General features: G+C 32.7%; 1 protein-coding gene across 3 annotated transcripts in view; it reads right to left on the reverse strand.

Moving 5' to 3' along the window:
* Positions 1 to 19,568, reverse strand: part of CSMD3 (CUB and Sushi multiple domains 3) — a 1,388,861-nt gene that overhangs the window by 474,092 nt on the left and 895,201 nt on the right. For all 3 annotated transcript variants that reach the window (XM_064268007.1, XM_003408442.3, XM_003408441.3), the window contains 3 exons: positions 16,838 to 16,976; positions 8,920 to 9,107; positions 1,136 to 1,324 (listed from right to left, as the gene is read on the reverse strand). In XM_064268007.1, coding sequence (XP_064124077.1) covers positions 1,136 to 1,324; positions 8,920 to 9,107; positions 16,838 to 16,976 — 516 coding nt within the window. The remainder of the gene's footprint in view (positions 1 to 1,135; positions 1,325 to 8,919; positions 9,108 to 16,837; positions 16,977 to 19,568) is intronic.

Below are 19,568 nucleotides of genomic sequence, written 5' to 3' on the forward strand. Positions count from 1 at the left end.
GAAAGGAAGCAAAGAGACCCACTAAGAAGTGAAGGCTGAAAGATAAGGTATCAGATTTCCTAAATAGTATGAAATGATAACTGAACTATTTCTGACTTGAGGTTCAAGGATCCTTCGTCGATAGTGACAGATGATGAAATTATAAAGAATCAATTTTTATTCATAAACCTAGGTACACAGCAAACAATTGAATTCAAAGAACTCCTTTTATATGACATAATTGAGAGCAGAAAAGAGTAACGTCCTTTACTACATGAACTACATTCCAAGTATTTCAGAGTATCCATAAACTATTTAAACAGCTATATTTGTTTTTTATAGAAAACCCTTAAAATAAATATGTGTCATCACTGAAGAAAGAAAAACAAGTCTAGGATTGTGCTTGCATTTTAAAGAATTTTATTATTGTGGAAAATGTAGGTGGGAGGCAGTGTAGTAGTGGACGTGTGCATAGGCCTTGAAAAAGAAGAAGTATAGAAGTTGGAAATAGTGCTACACATAGAAATTAAAGCCAAAAATTAAATTACACATAGTTTTTTTTTTTTTTTTTTACATTATGTGTGCTTTAAGGAGTAAGTAGGAAAGTACATTCCGATCTTAGGGGAACTACTTTCTATGTGTTTCCCAGAAAATAAATCCTTTCTGATTTATTCTCCTTGAAACAAAGAAGCAGCAAGGACATTAGTATAAAATTTATTATAACCAGGAACCACAGGCAGTCTGGATAAACTGCCATGGTGTTTTATAGCTAAGGAGAAATTTGGGGGGACAGATTCATCTGCCATTTGGAATAGTCGATGATGCCTTCCAGGGGAGGAGGCAAATGCCCCATTACTTCAGTGCATCCATCTCAGACCAATTTGGCATTTTAATACAATCCTGTCAAAGGGTTCAATTATACAATATGTATTTAAAATGGCTATATCAGTATATTTAAAGAATACATTTATCATTGTTATCATCAATGCTCTTTATTTTATTATTGGTTTGATAACATAAAGTTGTCAAAATTCAAGGTATTGTTCAAAAAGTATGAAACATTTATAGTTACATTGAACTTCATTTTATAAAGACTATGCCAATTTCATTTTTTGTTTATAAATCAGCATGTTTTGCATACTGAATGAATTCTTACCATCACAAGTTGGAAGTGGGTGACTCCACCAGTGGTTTTTTTCACAAAGAAGGGGCTCTTCATGGCTCAGTCTATATCCTGGGTCACAACTAAATGAAACAGTAGAACCGATGGAGAAATCCTGACCATAACGACGGCCATGTACTGGTATGCCAGGGTCTAAGCAAGAATACGTGTTCACTGTAACACCTGGGAAACAAAGGAAATACAACACAGAGATTGAGGACAATCAGATTTGCTGAAAAGGGTTCCTATTTCTTAAAATGATTGCTCGTGATGATTTAGCAATCGTTTGTATGCTTGTAGTATTGTTTTTAAAAAATCAGCAATACATTTAAAATTTTTTTTTGACATTTTCTACCAACAAGCATCAAATTCAGCCATTTAATTATATAAGACCTGATAAAAATGTATAATTATCTAACATATTTTGTATTCTTAGCTTTTATTTTTAAGATTATTTTAAACAAAGTAATGAATATTATTATGCTCCAGGGATATTTATAAATATTTTATAAACTTGGCCTCACTTAGACACTAAAAGGATGCCTAACTGAAATTCATTTTATCATTAAAATTCTATTTTATTGTTTAGGAAATACTTGATTCCTTAGCTATAACAAATATTATACTCAAAGTAAAATAATTTATGTGTAATAGTATTCAACATTACACTGGGTTTGGTTTTTTTTTTTTTTTTTTGGAGTATTCAACATTATACTTAATACTTACAATGTGTTTAAAATTTTTAAACAATTTTTAAATTAGAAGTTTATAATTTAAAAAATATATATTTAAAAAACTTAAAGTATATTTCAGTACCTCTTTTTTTTTTTTTTCTAATTACACCAGTACTTTTCTAAGTAAAACAACCTAATTGCTCTGGCAACTACTTGTATGAGTTTTCAATAGTCTGTAGTGTACTTTGATTTTTCTTAGTGATAATCTTCTCTGTGACTTACAATCAATAGCATTCCCCCTAATAGTATGACCATGCTTTTTCCCTAAGGTATAGTTTTGCAAACTTGGCACTACTGGAATTTCAGACTAGCTAATTCTTCGTTGGAGGGAACTGTCCTGTACATTGTAGAATGTTTAGCTGTATCCTGGCTTCTACCCACTAGATGCCAGTAGCAGTCTCTAGTGTGACAACCAAAAACATCTATAGGTATTTGCCAAAGTTCCTCTCTGTTGCAAAATTGCCCCAGTTATGTACTGATACACGTATAAGGTGAGAACCACTGATATAAGGTATAATAAATAATTATCTTATTTTTCCTAAATAGAAGATTTAAATAATGAATAAACTATATTTCAAAAATATAGTAATTGGTATCTTCAAAGTTGTATAATTATATTAAAAACACATTCATATGAGAAAACATTTTATTCATACCAGCTACCTAATTTCAAAAAGAAGCTAAACAAAATACTAAAAATATAGTTTTATATATCCAGGCAGTCCCCAGGTTAGAATTGACCCAGTTATAGACAATTCATACTTACCATTTAATATTATGTAAATCTGTCCTCACTTTGAAACCACTAAACCAGCCTCTACTCCCAACAAATTCTTCATCACAGTCACCTGCACTCACCGCACCTGCAGCTTTTAAATCACTGAAAAGGCTTCAAGCCTCTTCTTGCACTACCCAAAACCAAAGCCATTGTCATCCGTCAATTCCAACCCATAGTGAACTAAACAAATAAACAAAAAAGCCTTTTGCCATAGAGTTGATTCCGACTCATAGCAACCCTATAGGACAGAGTAGAACTGCCCCACAGAGTTTCCAAGGAGCACCTGGTGGATTTGAACTGCCGACCTTTTGGCTAGCAGCCATAGCTCTTAACTGCTGTGCCTCCAGTGTTTCCTAGTGAACTAAAGTGAGGCTAAATAAGAACTGCATGCACCTGTTCTGACTTACCTACAAATTCAACTTAAATACATGTATAGGAATGAATCTCATTCATAACCTAGGGACTGCCTGTACTTAAAATGCACAATCTGCTTCTTTAAAATTAAACATCATTTTTTTTTCAGTATTTTGTTCAGCTTTTTTTTTTTAATTGGGTAACTAACACAAATAAATATTTTCTCATGTGTTATATATATATATATACATATATATAATAAACTTTTATATATATACACATTTTATATATATAGCATTTGGAGCCCTGGTGGCACAGTAGTTAAGAGCTGGGCTGCAAACCAAAAGACAGTTCAAATCCACCAGCTGCTCCTTGGAAACCCTATGGGACAGATCTGTTCTATCTCGATGGCAGTGGGTTATACAGTATTTGGTTTCATTTAAATGTTGCTGCTTTGGGTGAGAAAGAAAAATATAAGAGAACATTTCATCTTCATCCCAGCTACCTTTTCCTGCAAGATTCCTCTTCTCAGTCAATGTGACCATTAGTTTTTGGCACCCAATGCTTTGAACCCTCATCTGTCTTTGACTCCCTGTCATTCTTTTTTTCTCTGCAAAATATATTTGAAATCTACACTTTGTATAGTAAAGCATAATGTCATTTACTACTTCCCTTACATTATTTATGGCCTTCATCACTTCAAGTCTATAAAACAATAATTCCTGCATTTTCTTTCCATATTTTTCATCTCTAATCTATAGCAACCCAAATGCTCTCTAGAAGCAAGGATGGCAAGACTATGTCTCCCATACTTTGGACATATTATCAGGAGGGATCAGTCTGTGGAGAAAGACATCATGCTTGGTAAAATAGAGGGTCAGCAAAAAAAAGGAGGACCCTCAAAGAGATGGTTTGACACAGCGGGTGCAACAATGGGCTCAAACATAGCAACAATTGTGAGGATGGAGCAGGACTGGGCAGTGTTTCCTTCTGTTGTACACAAGGTTACTATCAATTGGAACTGACTTGACAGCACCTAACAACAACAATCTATTCTATACACAGTTGTTGTCATATAAATCCATAAAGCATGTTACTTCATTGCTTATATATGATACCAAGTTCAATGTTATCACCTTTAAATTTAAGACTACCAAATTGGACCCTACTATTCTTAATTAACCATTACCTCCAATGTTCACTCTTTATTCCAGTCAAGTAAGTCTCCTCACTACCCCTTTAATGCATTATTCTAATTACAAGTTTTATGCCGCTGTGTACATTGATTTCTTTCTCTTTACAAATACCCTCAGTTGCCATCTTAACCTATGCAATCATCGCTATTTTCACGAACAAGCTCAGACCCTTCTCCTTCAAGTCTTGGTCTTCTTCAAATGTTCCAGCTCTCATATAACTTTTCTTTAGCCAAAACTCTTAATAGTGTAGTGAAATCTTATGCAATAAAGGAAATAGGGTTTTGAAGAAGTCATATGCAATGTTACTTATGGTCAAAGCAAAATCATGAAAATTTCATTACCCAAAAATGTTTTTAATGGTTTTTGTATTACTCAGAATAAAGGTCAGTGAATAATTCAGGGTTAATAATTTCATTTGCCCTTTTCTCCTCAACTGAAAAATGACACAAAATAATGCATTTCTCCAGTTTCTCTCACCATGCTGTGTAGATTCAGCAATCACAGAATAAGTTCTAAAGACATATTTCCTAATTGATTGACAAGCAAATAACTTATGACAATAAAAATGTAGCAATGTTGAGAAAATGTGAAAGATCGGGGTAGCCAAATATCAATATGATTTATCAACAAAAATTTGTTATTAAAAATTACCATGTAATTGGTAATTAAGTAGTGTCACAAGATTCTTAAATTTTGACAGTGTACAAAATTTTCAAAAGTCCACATTAGCATTCTATCACATGGCATGACCATTTTCTCATTAATTTCTAGAGCTGTTTTTTTTCAAAAAATGGAATGTCAAAATAAGCTTTCTGCTTATTTACTCATTCCATTAATAAAAATATTTGAACATTTTAAGTTTTGATCTCTCTAGCCCTACTCCATGTATACTGACTTTAAGTATAACAACTACTCTTTAAGCTGTACTTTCCTTTAGATGTCAACCATTTCCCATAATTGGAAAAGAGAATTGTATCTATACATGTATAAGAAAAAATATATCTTTGGAGATGGGCATTTGCATCTAAGATTTGGTTCTGTATCCATTTATAATTTTAATGTTTTATATAATATTTAGATATCTAAGAAGATTTCAAACAATACCACATAATTTACAGAGTGATTGTTCTTAAAGAAAAAAAAAAAAAAAAACTATACCAAAACAAAAAAAAAGGTTTATTTTCTTAAATTCTACACTATATTGTTGTTGTTGCTATTTTTAATATGTTTTGAAAATTAATAATAATATTATAGTAGACTCTTTGCAATCTCCCTATTTTCAGAGAAATGGAAACCAAACCAAACCTGTTGCTGTGGGGTCCATTCCTACTCATAGCAGCCCTATAAGACAGAGTAGAACTGCCCCCATAAGGTTTCCAAGGAGTGGTTGCTGAATTTGAACTGTCAACCTTTTCGTTAGCAGCCAAGCTCTTAACCACTGAGCCATCAGGGCCCCAGAGGAATGGATAGTAGGGTTAAAAATTGCCCTGGGAAGGGGAATAAAATGGTAACTTGGAGTACAAGCAATGGTAGTGTTGCAAGAAGCCCTTCCCATAGCATTTTCATTGGAGACAGAATTTTTTTTCTTCTCATGTATATAGTTAAAAAAAAAAAAAATTAAATGTGAAGTACATCTTTAATGTTTTAATACGTAACTACTAATTTTTAGGTTTGTGAGTGGCTCATTTAAAAAGACATTTTTGTTCAGGCAAAGAGAGACCAATTATTGTGACTTGGATGACTGCAAACTTTTAAGACCCCAGGAACTACACAATCAGCTAAGAAGAAGAATTAGGAATAAGAGGAGGAGATACAACATGTGACTAATTGCCCCCATAAGCAACTGCCACCTTTGCCATGAGGCCAGAATTAGATGGTGCCCAGCTACCATTCCTGAACATTTTGATCAAAGATTCAATAAAAGAATGCAGATCGAAAGAGGGGAAATGAAGAACAGAATTTCAAATTCTCATGGACTCCAGACTTCCTGAAGTCATGGAGGTGGGGTAAACCCTTGAAACTATCGCCCTGAGATAATTTTTAAAACTTAAACCAAAAATATCCTCTGAAGTCTTCTTAAAACCAAACAATAATTTAGCTTGACTAGTAAAAAATATCTTCCTTGAGGATTGTGCTCTTTTAAGAACTATCTGTACGTGATCAAATTGACGATAGCAACTCACAAGATTAGACAGGAATCTTAGGGTGCAATGAGTTTATTTTAATAGAGGAGAAACAACTCAGAAAAGGAGAGTGAGAATGGTTACATAACTCAAAAAACACAATCAATGTCACTAAATTGTACGTGTAGAAATTATTGAATTAGTGTACTTTTGCTTTGTATATTCTCAACAAGAACAAAACAAAATAATAATAAAAAAGAGAGTTCAGTTACCATCTGCTTAGAAAATTTACTAAGAGACTATTGGCAGAAAAGATTTTTGTTTTGTTTGTTTCCCTGATAAGAAAAGATTGGAGATTATTTCACAATAGTAAATAACTCACAAGATTCATAGAATAAAAATGAGATAAATAGATCTCTTGTAAACTAATTTAAATACAAAGTTACTGCCTCCTGGTCAGATGTGAGCAAAAGCAGTATCAAGTGTGTCTCTGATCAACACCAGGCTCTCTTAGTTCTTAAGTTTCACTTGTGGTTTTAGACACTAGTCCTCTATGATAACTTGGAGTATGTCGACAAGGTGACAAACTTGCTTACTAAAGGTATCCGTTTGAGCTGGATTTCTCATTTGATTAGTTTTTGTTGGAAAAAAAACCTAAAAGCTGCCATTTATTGAGAGATTATTGCACATCAATCTTTATGCTGACACTTTGTGCGCATGACTTCACTTAAAACAATAGCCCTGTGTCTGGCACATGATAGAGATCACAGGCCCTGAATGGAGTTGAATTGAATGTGATTTACTGGGCATAGAGCACATCAGTGAACTATACCACATTTGTACTGTATTGATATAAATTAACTGTTAATAAAAGTTCTAAAAATTAATTTTGAGATAGATTTCAAAAAATGACTCACTGTGACTCAGCTTTAACACATATATGTTCAACTAAAGATATCAATTAAGGTCTTCTAGGTTAGTTTTTTAGTTCATATGAATTACCAAGTATGTACAAATCTGCTTGTTGAGTTTTACAATATTTTGGAAGTACACTTCCTTGTCACAGTGCTCCAAACAAGGAAAAATGATGCAATTAAACAGTATTGTGGATAAGAATATTGAAAAAAAAAATGAATATATATTGAATACTGTTTTAAAAATCCATAAGTATATTAAACATGTTTACTGATAAGAAACACTCAATAGAGAATATAAGACAGTAAATTTCAAATCCAGAAATATCTTCTTCTGTGTTTGGGGACAGTGAGAATAAAAGATGGAATATATGAGAAATAATATACCCACTTCCTACTTATCAACATGGTTAGGTTCCAAAGACCAGATCATTATGTGAAAATCGGCATTATGCGAAAATGGAGGATAACCACATCAGATCACAAACTGGAGCGTGACTACATCATCACATAACTGTCAAATTACATCATTACAAAATTGTAAAACCACTGAGAATTATGACCCAGCCAAGTTGACACATAACTATAGCCACCACAGCCAGCGTTACTCTTGACTCACTCCTCAGCATTCTTTATTACCAGGCATATACCATTAATGTGTAAAATAGTCGGTTGGTAGATTTTTAACTATTGTCTTAAATACAAAATGTTGGATGTTGAAATGGTTGATAGATGAGGAGTACGCGTATAGTATCTATATATCTGTACTTGATATAAAGATAAATTTCTGGCAATAATCCTCTGCTGTTTGCTTCTACATTCATTCACAAAAATTGTTTTTCATCAAAGGTACATGTCAATGCATTTCCAGATGAAAATGTATTCATACGTGAGTTTCTATAGGTATGTACGCACTCATACATAATATGGAGTATATCCACACACATATAAATATATAAATATATAAGATGGTTATAAAAAAAATAAAAATGGATGGTTATAAAAGCTTTGATTGTATGTATATATCAGCATCAATTAACACTTTTTTATGAATTTGAAATATTTTATACTTTTTAAAGAAAATATGACCTTTTACATGAGATTATTATAAGCTGATTCCAACACTGTGATTTACAGCTTGCTTTAATCGTCTTTGACCAGTTTTGCTAACCAGATTTGACTATATATGTATTTTTTCTCTTTAATGTTAATGAATTTTTAAGTGTTTATTCAAAATAATGCAATTGAATATTTTAAATGGAAAGTGTTTTTAATTTGATGAGTAGAATATAAAGAGTGATTGAATTTATGAAATAAATACTAAAATAATATGTCATTGTTCATATTTAAGTCTTTGACATTTACTGCCTATCGTCTATTTCTTAGAGCCGTACACAAATAATGAGTATATGAACTCATTTTTAAGAACTGTTATTTGATACCACTGACATTTTGGTATTATTTCCTTTTATAATGGTATTATGTAGATGTTGGAAAATCTATGCAGAATTTAATAGAGCACACACCTTTCAAACCATTAGTAGTCTAATACATCAAGGAAAGCGTTGATGATTTCTTTGAAAAATAAAACTACTAGTTCTTTTATTGATATGATGGTAATATCAAATATAGGGAAAAGAACAGATGGGGGATATCAAAGAAAATTTGGCATTACTTACTTTCATAATGAATCTTGAAACCATTATTAGAACGGCTGTTGTCTGTTGTAAATAGAAGGTATATAAAATTACTGCTACTAAATAAAAACTGGGGCACTTGTGTGCCATTGTAAGATCCAAGCAAGGGTGACAGAAGGTTTGGCCCGTCATGAACTTCCAGAACATCATAATTCAGTTCAGTCTGAAATCTGAGATTCAGAGACACGTGAAAATAGATTTATTAGTATAACACTGTACAAGAAAGTCATGCTTTAAATTGCTACTTGTATTACCACCTAAATTTTTACCATTTTACTTTATATTTTTTTCTTTAATTTATCTAATATCCATGATATCATTTAATACCCCACCATTTGTGAATACCAAACTTATAAGCTCTTATTCCTGTGGAAAATTATTATTTAAAGCTATGTGTATGTACTCGTTTCTCGTAAAAAAGACTTCTTCCAAATGTTCCAGATTATCCTTCCTAAATAAATAGGCTTCTCATTAAGCCAAACATATTTTTGGAGTCACCAATTTTTTTTTTCACACTTTCATTTTTTATGGAAAACTGTGATTTACACATATATTTTATTCAAATAACCAGGATCTCATCTTAAAAAAACAAACAAACTATATTTCAATTCTGATTTCTGTTTTTTATAAGGTTTATTTTTTGACGATACCCAAGATAGGCCATTAAAAATTTATATAGTTTGTATTTAAAATTATAAGTGGGTAATAATGACATATCATTAATTTTACTGAGTGCCTGAAGCTCTGCTAAATGCCTTATATACATTAGTTAATTTAATCTTTACACTAACCCTACAACATAGGTCCTATTACATTAACCACTTTGCAGATGAGAAAGCTGATGCCTGCAGAACTTAAATAGTATTATATTTTCTTAAATGACGGAGCCAGATCTTAAACTCAAGTCTCGCTGACGGTTAACACTATGCTGTGGTGACTGATGTCATTGTTACAATTTTTGGTTGTTATTACTGCTGTTAAGAAGCCCTGGTGGAGCAATGGTTAAGTGCTCAGTTGCTAACTGAATGGTAGGTAGTTCAAATCCACCTGTGGCTCCACAGGAAAAAAGGCCTGAAATTCTCTTCCTATAAATATTACAACCTAGGAAAGTCTATGGGACAGTTCTACTCTGTCCTATAGTGTGACTATGAGTCAGAACTGACTCGATGGCACACAACAACAACACAACATTGCTGCTGCTGTTTTCTATTTTTTTTAAATACAATTATTTCATAAAATGCAATCATCACAGCTACTTTTAATGTAAACAACATATATATTGATAAACAGCATTTTGTATTCTTTCCTTATACTTTAAGGTTATACTGAATTCTGAGTCTGGATTAGAGATTTTAGCTGTGGGGAAAAAATAACCGGGCATCTTATTCCCTTGCCCAGAAAGATCCTAAACCTGGGAAATTCTTCTCCTAATTTCACCAAGATTTTGCCACATATCTTTCAGTTTTCAGCTTAAATATTTCCACAGGAAGACCTTCCCTGACCTCACAGTAGAGGTTAGTTTCACTACTATATTGCCATGATTTACTTTGCCCTTTGTGACACTGAACACAGTTGTGTTCACTTATTTGACAATTGTCTTCCCAAAGAGTCTATAAGCTGCACGAAGTAGTGTAATAACTGTTTTGTCAATGCTTTGCATATAATAGGCTTTCAATAAATATCAATTTGATAAATGAAAGAATGAATATATTTTAAGACAAAAATATCTTTCTTTTCTCTAGGGTAATTAAAAACTTTAAAAAAGAGCACCCAGTATATTTGGATGCTTCAAAGTTAATAATGCATTTTCACCCCTTTAAAAGGCATCTTCCAATTTGATTTTTAGTATTTTATTTCTTAAGCTGTCTCCAGTATACTTTTAAAAAATAATTTTCAGTTGGAATATCCATACATTTTCAGTCACTCTTATCATCACAACTATCAGTCTTTTCCAGTATATGATACAAGCTTAAACCACATTATTCCTAAAAAAAAAAAAAAACACAAAAAATAACTAACAAAAAAAACCCACAAAACAAGTAAAACTGAAAACCCGATCAAAATGAATAGCTAGAACTAATTGGATGGATAATAAATCAAATAAGAAACTCTATTTTATTATAAACTCTGTGATATAATTACCAACATGACATATAGTAGTCAAAATTAAAGGTATATATAGCAGTCAAAATTAAATGTATATTTTATTATCATTTAATTAGTACAATTGAAATGTTTTTAAATTTGTTAAACCTGTTATATTCGCTAAGCAACTTACTTATTAAATTCTTTTTATAAGTTTAGCTTACTTCTAGCTTTGCAACCTAGAATATATTGCATTTGCCTAAAGTAACTTGTACAACAATATAATGTAGAGGTGGAAATATATAGGAACACATTATGTCCTTTAAATAATGAGGCAGTTATCCACTGTGAGTCCATTATTTGGTTACTTTGTCATCAGTCTATTCTGAATTTTGAAATTGGAGTTTTACTTTGATAGCTAGTCATCTGATAACAAACAAATTACAATGCACAGAGGAGTTATAGATTACTTTGAATTGAAACATAAAGAAACTTAATTCTTAATAGAATAACAGCCTTAATTGTTGACATAGAGAACATTGTTCAGTGGGAGTGAATTTAAAAAGAAAATCATCACAGATTTGCAGTTAAGAACTATAAAAATATAATAACAAGGAAACTGGGAGAGGGTTACACAATAATTTGAATGTCTTTCATTTTGTGTTTTAAGATAGCTGTATAAATTTCTCATGAATTGTCTCAGCCTAGTGTTCATTTGTTCATGACATTCAATGTACTGGCTGTGATAAATGAACTTTGTAGAACCAGTAGATGATATCACAAATGAAATAGGATCTAATTTGATTAAATTTTTGTTTTCTTTTTAAAAACATTCTTGGTGTAATCCAAACCTGTTCTGAAACCAAATTTAGTCTTCATCAATTAAAAACAAAAACAACAACAACATGTTCTCTGGAAGAACTGATACTGTTAGACTGAGTTTAAGGAGTTGAGGATGGAAAAAGGAATAGGAAGACAAGCTTAGGATGCTTGAAAATACTGAGTTAGATATTGAGAAAATTTAGGAATTACGAGGAAAAAACAAAAAAATTCTTCCATAGATCTGAGAATAAGACTTGTTAAATGTTCGGGTATGTTAAGGGGAGTTAAATGATTAAAAAAATCACAAGTGTTCATTGGTGTTGTCATTATTCTTATTTTGTTTTGAATTTAATAGGAAGTTGTATTTAATAAAATTTCATTGATTTAAGCTGCTATAGGGAACAATATCAAGAAATCAACTAATGGCTAATATATTTGTTGAATATATGTTAATTATAATAATGTTATATTTACTTTTTCTGTAATCGTAATTAATTGCTACATTTGAGAATATAGAAGTAAAGCACAAAATTGCTATGCCACCATTTCTAATTATATTCTCCTGTTTAAAAAAAATAATAATTTTAAACCTAGTTAGTAGAAATTCTTCATGAGTAGTGGGAAGTAAGTGGGGTAATTCTGTAATAAGGTTAATTAATTATTTGGAACCAAATTACACAAAAATATTCTCAGAATGAGACAAAGTACTAAAGAGTCAGGAACCAGTGTCCCTATGAGTGCTCAGCTTGAAATCAGAAGGGAATTAGTTTTTTTTTTTTTAAAGAAAAAACCTATGTATTAGGTACTTCACAGATAATACCTTTGCCTTAAAACAACCTCAAGAGGAAAACAAAACACCAAGACATTATTATATAAAGTTCTTGGTTAAACATATATAGGTAGAATCATATAGATCTGATTTTAAAGTGACTATTTTATAACCCTACCCCAAATTTTTCACTTATTTTTTAACTTGAAGTACCTTGCTCATCCTTTTGCTACTGAGCTACTCCTGACCTATTTAAGATGTCGATTATCTTAAAGGAACCAGTTTTCTCACAAAACACATGAAATATGGAGCACTATATTTTTTTATAAAGTAAAATCTCACATCTTTAATGTGTCTATAGGGGAAAAAGGGAAGAAACTTATTTTTTTTTCCTTTGAATAGCTCTAACTCAAGAATTTATTGAGACAGAGTGTGTGTGTGTGTGTGTGTGTGAGATAGGCAGATGAGATGGAAGACTCAAGCCCCAAAATAAACAATTCAGTTTAGAACATTTGAAATGATTTGGTACCTTATTTCAGCCATCTAAATTATGACTCTAAATAAATATATTGATATATTGTGCCCTGTTTATTCTAAAATAGTGAAAATACAATCAATAAAGTCTTAAAGTATTCTCACTCCTAATTTTTCTACTGTTGGGGCTAATTAATAAGGAATAATTGAAAAATGACTGGTATCATGAAGGTGAGGAATTTATGAGGTGTGTAATTTATTCGAGTGGGTAATTTAGGGATTAAGGAAAGCAGCACAGCTGACAAGTCCTGCTCAGTGATGCTCGAGGAGGGGAGCCGAAACCTTTGGACAGCAGAAATGATTCCTCCCTTCCAAGCCTGTTCCGGTTCACCTACAGGACTGTTTACTGTTCCTGTGCAGAAGCCCTAGCATTAAAAATCACTCTTCAATCTGATTTCCTTCCTTCCAGCCGAAATTAAAAGATTTGGGTCTTAGTAAACAGATAAGAGAATAAGAAAGTGGCAGGGTAAAACATGCCAAGTAATTACAAAGAAATTAGATTTTTGTCTATTTGAATAGTATGAAATCTTATAAAATGTCTGGAAATATTTTCACCAGGAAGGTAAATTTAGGATGCTCTAACTTATAATATAAACTGTATACTGCAAATTAATTTCACTTTGGAGAATCCTAAAGTTGTCTATAAAAAATAGGCATGCACCACGCAAAGCAGCAAAGAGGCTCATGTAACTGTTCAGAGAGATAGGACATGCAAGATAGGAACTTTGGACAGAGAAAAACATGCCTTCAAACAAAAGCCCCAAATGAAAAGTTACAGGATGAACGCCCTGAATTGTAAGCATTGGTTTGCAATCAAACTACTTCTCCAGTGGGCAACTCTGGGTAGCCTACTTTTGGGCTGAAAGATATGACATGTTTATTTATTTATTTCAAGATGATTAATGATTCTCAATAGCAAACCAGGAGATGCTTTTCAACACAAATATACACTTTGTGTTAATAAAGAAAAAGCTAATTTGTCATTAATATTATCCCAGGCTTATATAGCATTTGAATATTGAATGCAAGCGTATCAAAAAATGTTATTTTAAAAATTGACTGCAATCTGAGTCAGCTGAAGGGGAGGGTTAAATCTTTTTAAGAGAGCACTGTAGTTTTATTTAAAAAACCAAAACCAAAACCATTGCCATCGAATCAATTCTGACTCATAGCAACCCTAGAGGACAGAGTAGAACTGCCTATAGAGTTTCCAAGGAGCGCCTGGTGGATTTGAACTGCTGAGCTTTTGGTTAGCAGCCATAGTTCTTAACCACTACACCAACAGGGTTTCCTTCTTTTTTTTCTTAGGGGAGAAAATGTAATTAGCATGCTTGGAAAGAAGGGCAAGATCCATCCCTACCCTTACCTCCTGGATGAAGATTAGAGATGGAAATGGGTTTGGGATGAAAGGGGGCCAGAAAAATACAGGCAATTGTTCCTGTGATAGAGATTGCCCAGAAATTTTATGACAGTGAAGGCTTGTTCAATCTTAAATTATTCTGAACTGTGCAATAATCCCCTTTGGTTATCTCTGGTATAACTGTTTTATGAGAATAAAGGGAAGGATAAAACTGAGTAAGGAGCAGAGTAATGTTGAGAGACAGTAGGAAAGTCAATATTTCACAGAAGGGTAATCTTGGGAACAGGAATTCAGAGCTGGAAGTGAACAAAATTACCCTCAAGAATTCTCTAAAAATTTAGAAAGGGTCTAGATGGCCCACTGTATGTGGGATAGGGCTCCAGCCTTTTTATGTGAATATTGAAGGATAATAACTCTTGATAGCTATCTGGGTGATAGATTATGAACTATACAAATATAACAACTCAATTTCAACAATCTTCATATTGTAACTCCTGATACAAAATTTATGTTTAGCTAAAACAGGAAATATAAAAATCACGTACTTAAATCTACATGTATGCATTTAATTAAAATACGAGTTTAATTATGATAGATTGACAAATATATCAATCCTTTAAATGTGATCCTCTAAATTTACCAAATAAATATATGGACTAAATATATGTATTGTCACATTTAAAAAAAATTATTTAACAATATAATCAATAATATTATACCATACTATGTATTCCCATCTAAATGGTTTTTTTGTGCAATAAAGTAGGGTTGGGAAATCTGAATTCCATATGGAACAATTTTATCTGATGAAATAAAATTTGCTAATGAGTTAATAAGATGTTGTTCAAGCTTCTTTTGAATTGTTACAGCAATGCAGGCCATTTCAACCACTGAATGGAGGATATGGTTGTACTAACACAACAACAATAAAAACCTAACCAAGTTTTTAAATAAAAACTCTTTATACACATGTAGCTCATAGTAATGTAGGGCAATCCCATTTGAAATGTTTAATATTTTACATAGAATAGAGTATATTTGTGTGTGTGTGTGCTAATTTCAGGAGTAGCACAGACAAATGAATTCATTGAAGAACCTCTTGAATTACGGAAGTATTAAATTGGTGTCTGATATACCAGGGACCTTTTCTATCATAGTCCTGTAGGTTGATCTAAAATTCAACGCTCAGGCCATAATCAAGATACTCTGCTGTATTTACAAGTTTACCATGTGGAGACAATGTTTAAGAGTCTATTTTTGTTGTTGTTATTATCTGTTTGCTTGTTTAATATAAGGGGTGGGGAGACGAACGAAGGCAACAAAAATTGGGAAAATGTTTATCATGTAAACCTGTTGCTGTTGAGTTGATTCTGACTCACAGCAACCCTATAAGGACAGAGTAAAACTGCCCCCATAGGGTTTCCAAGGAACAGCTGGTGGATTCAAATTGCAGGCCATTTGATTGGCAGCCATAGCACTTAATCACTATGCCACCAGGGCTCCTTTTCATCATATACCAAAAAAACCCAAAAAACAAACCCATTGGTGTCAAGTCAATTCTGACTCATAGTGACCCTACAGAACTGAGTAGAACTGCCCCATAGAGTTTCCAAGGAGCACCTGGTAGATTTGAACTGCCGACCTTTGGTTAGAAGCTATATCTCTTAACCACTACACCACCAGGGTTTCCTTTCATTGTAAAGCTCCTTCTATTTTGATCCGAATAGTGATTCAATTACAGTTCAGAATCTTTGTTCTTTTAACTTTTTAATTGCCAATATTATAATCTTTGAAGAAATAGATTATTTAAATCAATAATATTATTTTTTTCCAGAAAAAAAAAGTCAACTGGCTAATGGTTAATATAGGCTGTCTTGACGAAGTCATTTTTTTTAAAGGACTTGTAAGTTTAGGTACATGGGTCATTTGCATAAGTATCCTAGACTGAATATAATGTTGATTTGATTGTGTTTACAGCACCTTTGCCTCTTGAAACCTCACAAAGCAAAACTCACAGGCCCTTCAAAATATAGGACAACTAAATTCATTGAGCTAAAGGTCATATGTTCATATCTCAGTGTTGTGCATATGTATAAAGTAAAAAGGTCGATCTTGCATATCTCAGTAGTACTGATGCAGCATTAAACAAAGAAAAAAAATTAACATGAAAACAGGCTGAAAGGTTAAAAGGGGGCAAACCATCTGAAATATTCAAGCCACACAATTGATTATTAAAATTAAATTGTACATTGATTTTTGTAAATAAAATGGAAAAAGTCAACTATTCTTTTAATCTTTTTGCAAAGTGGTGGAAAAATATTTGCAGAGACCTTTCAAATGTAATTTTGATAGAGTGTCCAGGTTCAGCTTCAATCACCCACTCACAATTCAAGGAGTCTTTATAGTACCCTGGCCATCCTGGTGAGAGAATCACTCCACTGGGAGCTGAAAAATGGCCACCACATGGAGCTGAAAAAATGAAATCAGAGAACAAGTGAGAATGGAGCTACTAAAATATGTCACAGAAATTATTCTCAGTATAACTATAAAGGTTTTAAAAAGTGAATCTCTTCTTATTAAATGCTAGTTAGTATAATTTTTGTAAGTAAAGGTATGTTTAGTCAATTACTTGTTATTAAATAATTCTTTTCCTCAAAAACAGAAGTAACATACTTTTGAAATAGCATATATGTTATAGAGCTATACCCAGCATGTTAGATAATAAACTGATCATCCCCAAGTCTCCAAATAATATCTCTTAAATATTTCTTTGTGTTTATAAGTATTTTCATCATTTTCTTTCTCTGTAAGGCTTGAAAAAATATATTTTGTTAGTTTAGGTTTCTATCATTCACTTTCTGATTTATCAAATCCTGCTAATTCATCCTCGACATTGTCTAAAATGTTCAGCTTCCTTTTTCCATAGTCCCTACTACAATTTAGATCACTGAATCAACTTGTTACCTGATTTCCAATCTGCTAATCTCGCTCTTGCTTCAGCCCAGCTGTCAGAATAACATCCTTCAAATTACAGTTTCATCATACCATCTGCTTTCGTAGACATGTATTTTAATCCCTTTTCCTTTTAATGTCATATTCAAATCTTCAGCTTATCATTTTAAGTATTTCATCTGCTTTTCTCTTAATCTTCACGCACTGTCATTCCAGTAGGTATTAATTGGATCATTTAGTGCACATGACTCATTTTGGAGATGCATAAACTAAATTTATAGAGAGAAACTTGCCAGAATTCACAAGACTTGCATGTATCAACTTTTGTAAAACAGAACCTAAAAACTATTCCTCTTCTATTATGTCATATGTTGGTAAACATCCATCTGGCTACACAAGCCAGGAAGCTAGAAGTAGGTATATTTGATATTTTCCTTAGAAACCCTGGGGGCATAGTTGTTAAGTGCTATGGCTGCTAACCAAAATGTAGGCAGATCAAATCCACCAGGCACTCCTCGGAAACCTTATGTGGCAGTTTTACTCAGTCATATAGGGTCACTATGAGTCAGAGTGTCCTATAGGGTCGCTATGAGTTGGAATCAACTCGATGGCACTGGGTTTATAGTCAGAGACTCAACAGCAACGGGTTTTTTTGTTTGGTTGTTTACTCCCATATCCAGCCCATCGTCAAGCATACTCTTGTTTCTCTATCTCTATGGCTGTCATCTAGGAAACCCTGGTGGCATGGTGGTTAAGAGGTATGGCTGCTAACCAAAAGGTTGGCAGTTCAAATCCACTAGGCGTTCCTTGGAAACGCTATGGGGCAGTTCTACTCTGTCCTACAGGGTCGCTATGAGTCCGGATCGACTAGACGACAATGGGTTTGGTTTGATTTTATTGCTGTCATCTGAGTTTAAGTTATCATAACTTCATACCTGGAGTCTAGAAACACCCTCCTGATTTGTTTCTGTATCCACACCAACTATACACTGCTCCAATATCCATGCTATAACCAGACGTCTTTTTAAACTATAAATCTGCTGCTTTCTGTACTGACCGACAAGGCCTTGAATAATCTAGCTTGCCTACTCTGTTAGACCAGACTCTAAATCTCCCCTTTCACCAGGCTGTTCAGCTACATTGGCCTGCCCTATGTTTTCAGGAAGTATACAGACACAGACACAGACACACACACACACACGCACACACACACAACAGAATATAGAATATACTAGGTATTTAAAATTTTAAGGAAAGACCAAAAATGATCAAATATTATATACTATAACTTCTCGGGATAACAAATTCTCAACATATTAGAAATTATTTGCAATGACTTACCATTTTATAATTTAATTTTCTTTAAATATTTTTTTTTAAACTTTATTCCATTTGTTTATATTGTTCTATCTGTTTCTTCCTGTTTACTTAAGAAGATTTCTAAACGCTGTTGCTCTGGACACTATTTTTACACTTTTTCAGTCTTCAATTAACTTGAATAACCCAGATAAAATAAGTGTTTAGAAATTGTTCTAGGAATAAAGCTTACTATAAAAGGTCCATTAGAGTAAAATATTTTCTGTGTTAAATTGCCAGATTTTGTTATTTGTAGAGATGGAACATTCAAGTAAAACTAAATTTTCTTCCTTTGGAGAATTTAACTTTGTTTCCTAAAAAGCTTTCAAAGGAGACCATTTTCATGAAGATTATTTACTCCTTCTAGTCATGATGACTCATAATTAGGTTTCCTATAGGGTTATTATGTATTTCAAAAATAAAATGATGTGCATAATAGTCACTTAAATTATCATATTTTAAAAGACAGAGATAAGTATTTTAGTGAGAGAAGGCCCTGGAAATATGGAGAGTTCCTGACAGAAATCCTTAACATGTCATCAACTTCCACTCTTCTAGGAAAGTTTTTGTGCACTTCAGCTTAATCATCTTTAAAAGAGGTAACTAGTGAAAAAACTAACAGTTGATTAGTGGGCCATAAAGGATTAAAAAGTGAAGTACTGAGAGTCATTTTGACTGGTCCCTCAGTCCAAAGTGTGAGGGAGGTAGAGTTAGGAAAGGGCTTTAATGTGAAGGAGTAACACAGAGATGTCA

The sequence above is a fragment of the Loxodonta africana genome, chromosome 14, assembly GCF_030014295.1.
Source record: "Loxodonta africana isolate mLoxAfr1 chromosome 14, mLoxAfr1.hap2, whole genome shotgun sequence".
Taxonomy (NCBI): domain Eukaryota; kingdom Metazoa; phylum Chordata; class Mammalia; order Proboscidea; family Elephantidae; genus Loxodonta; species Loxodonta africana.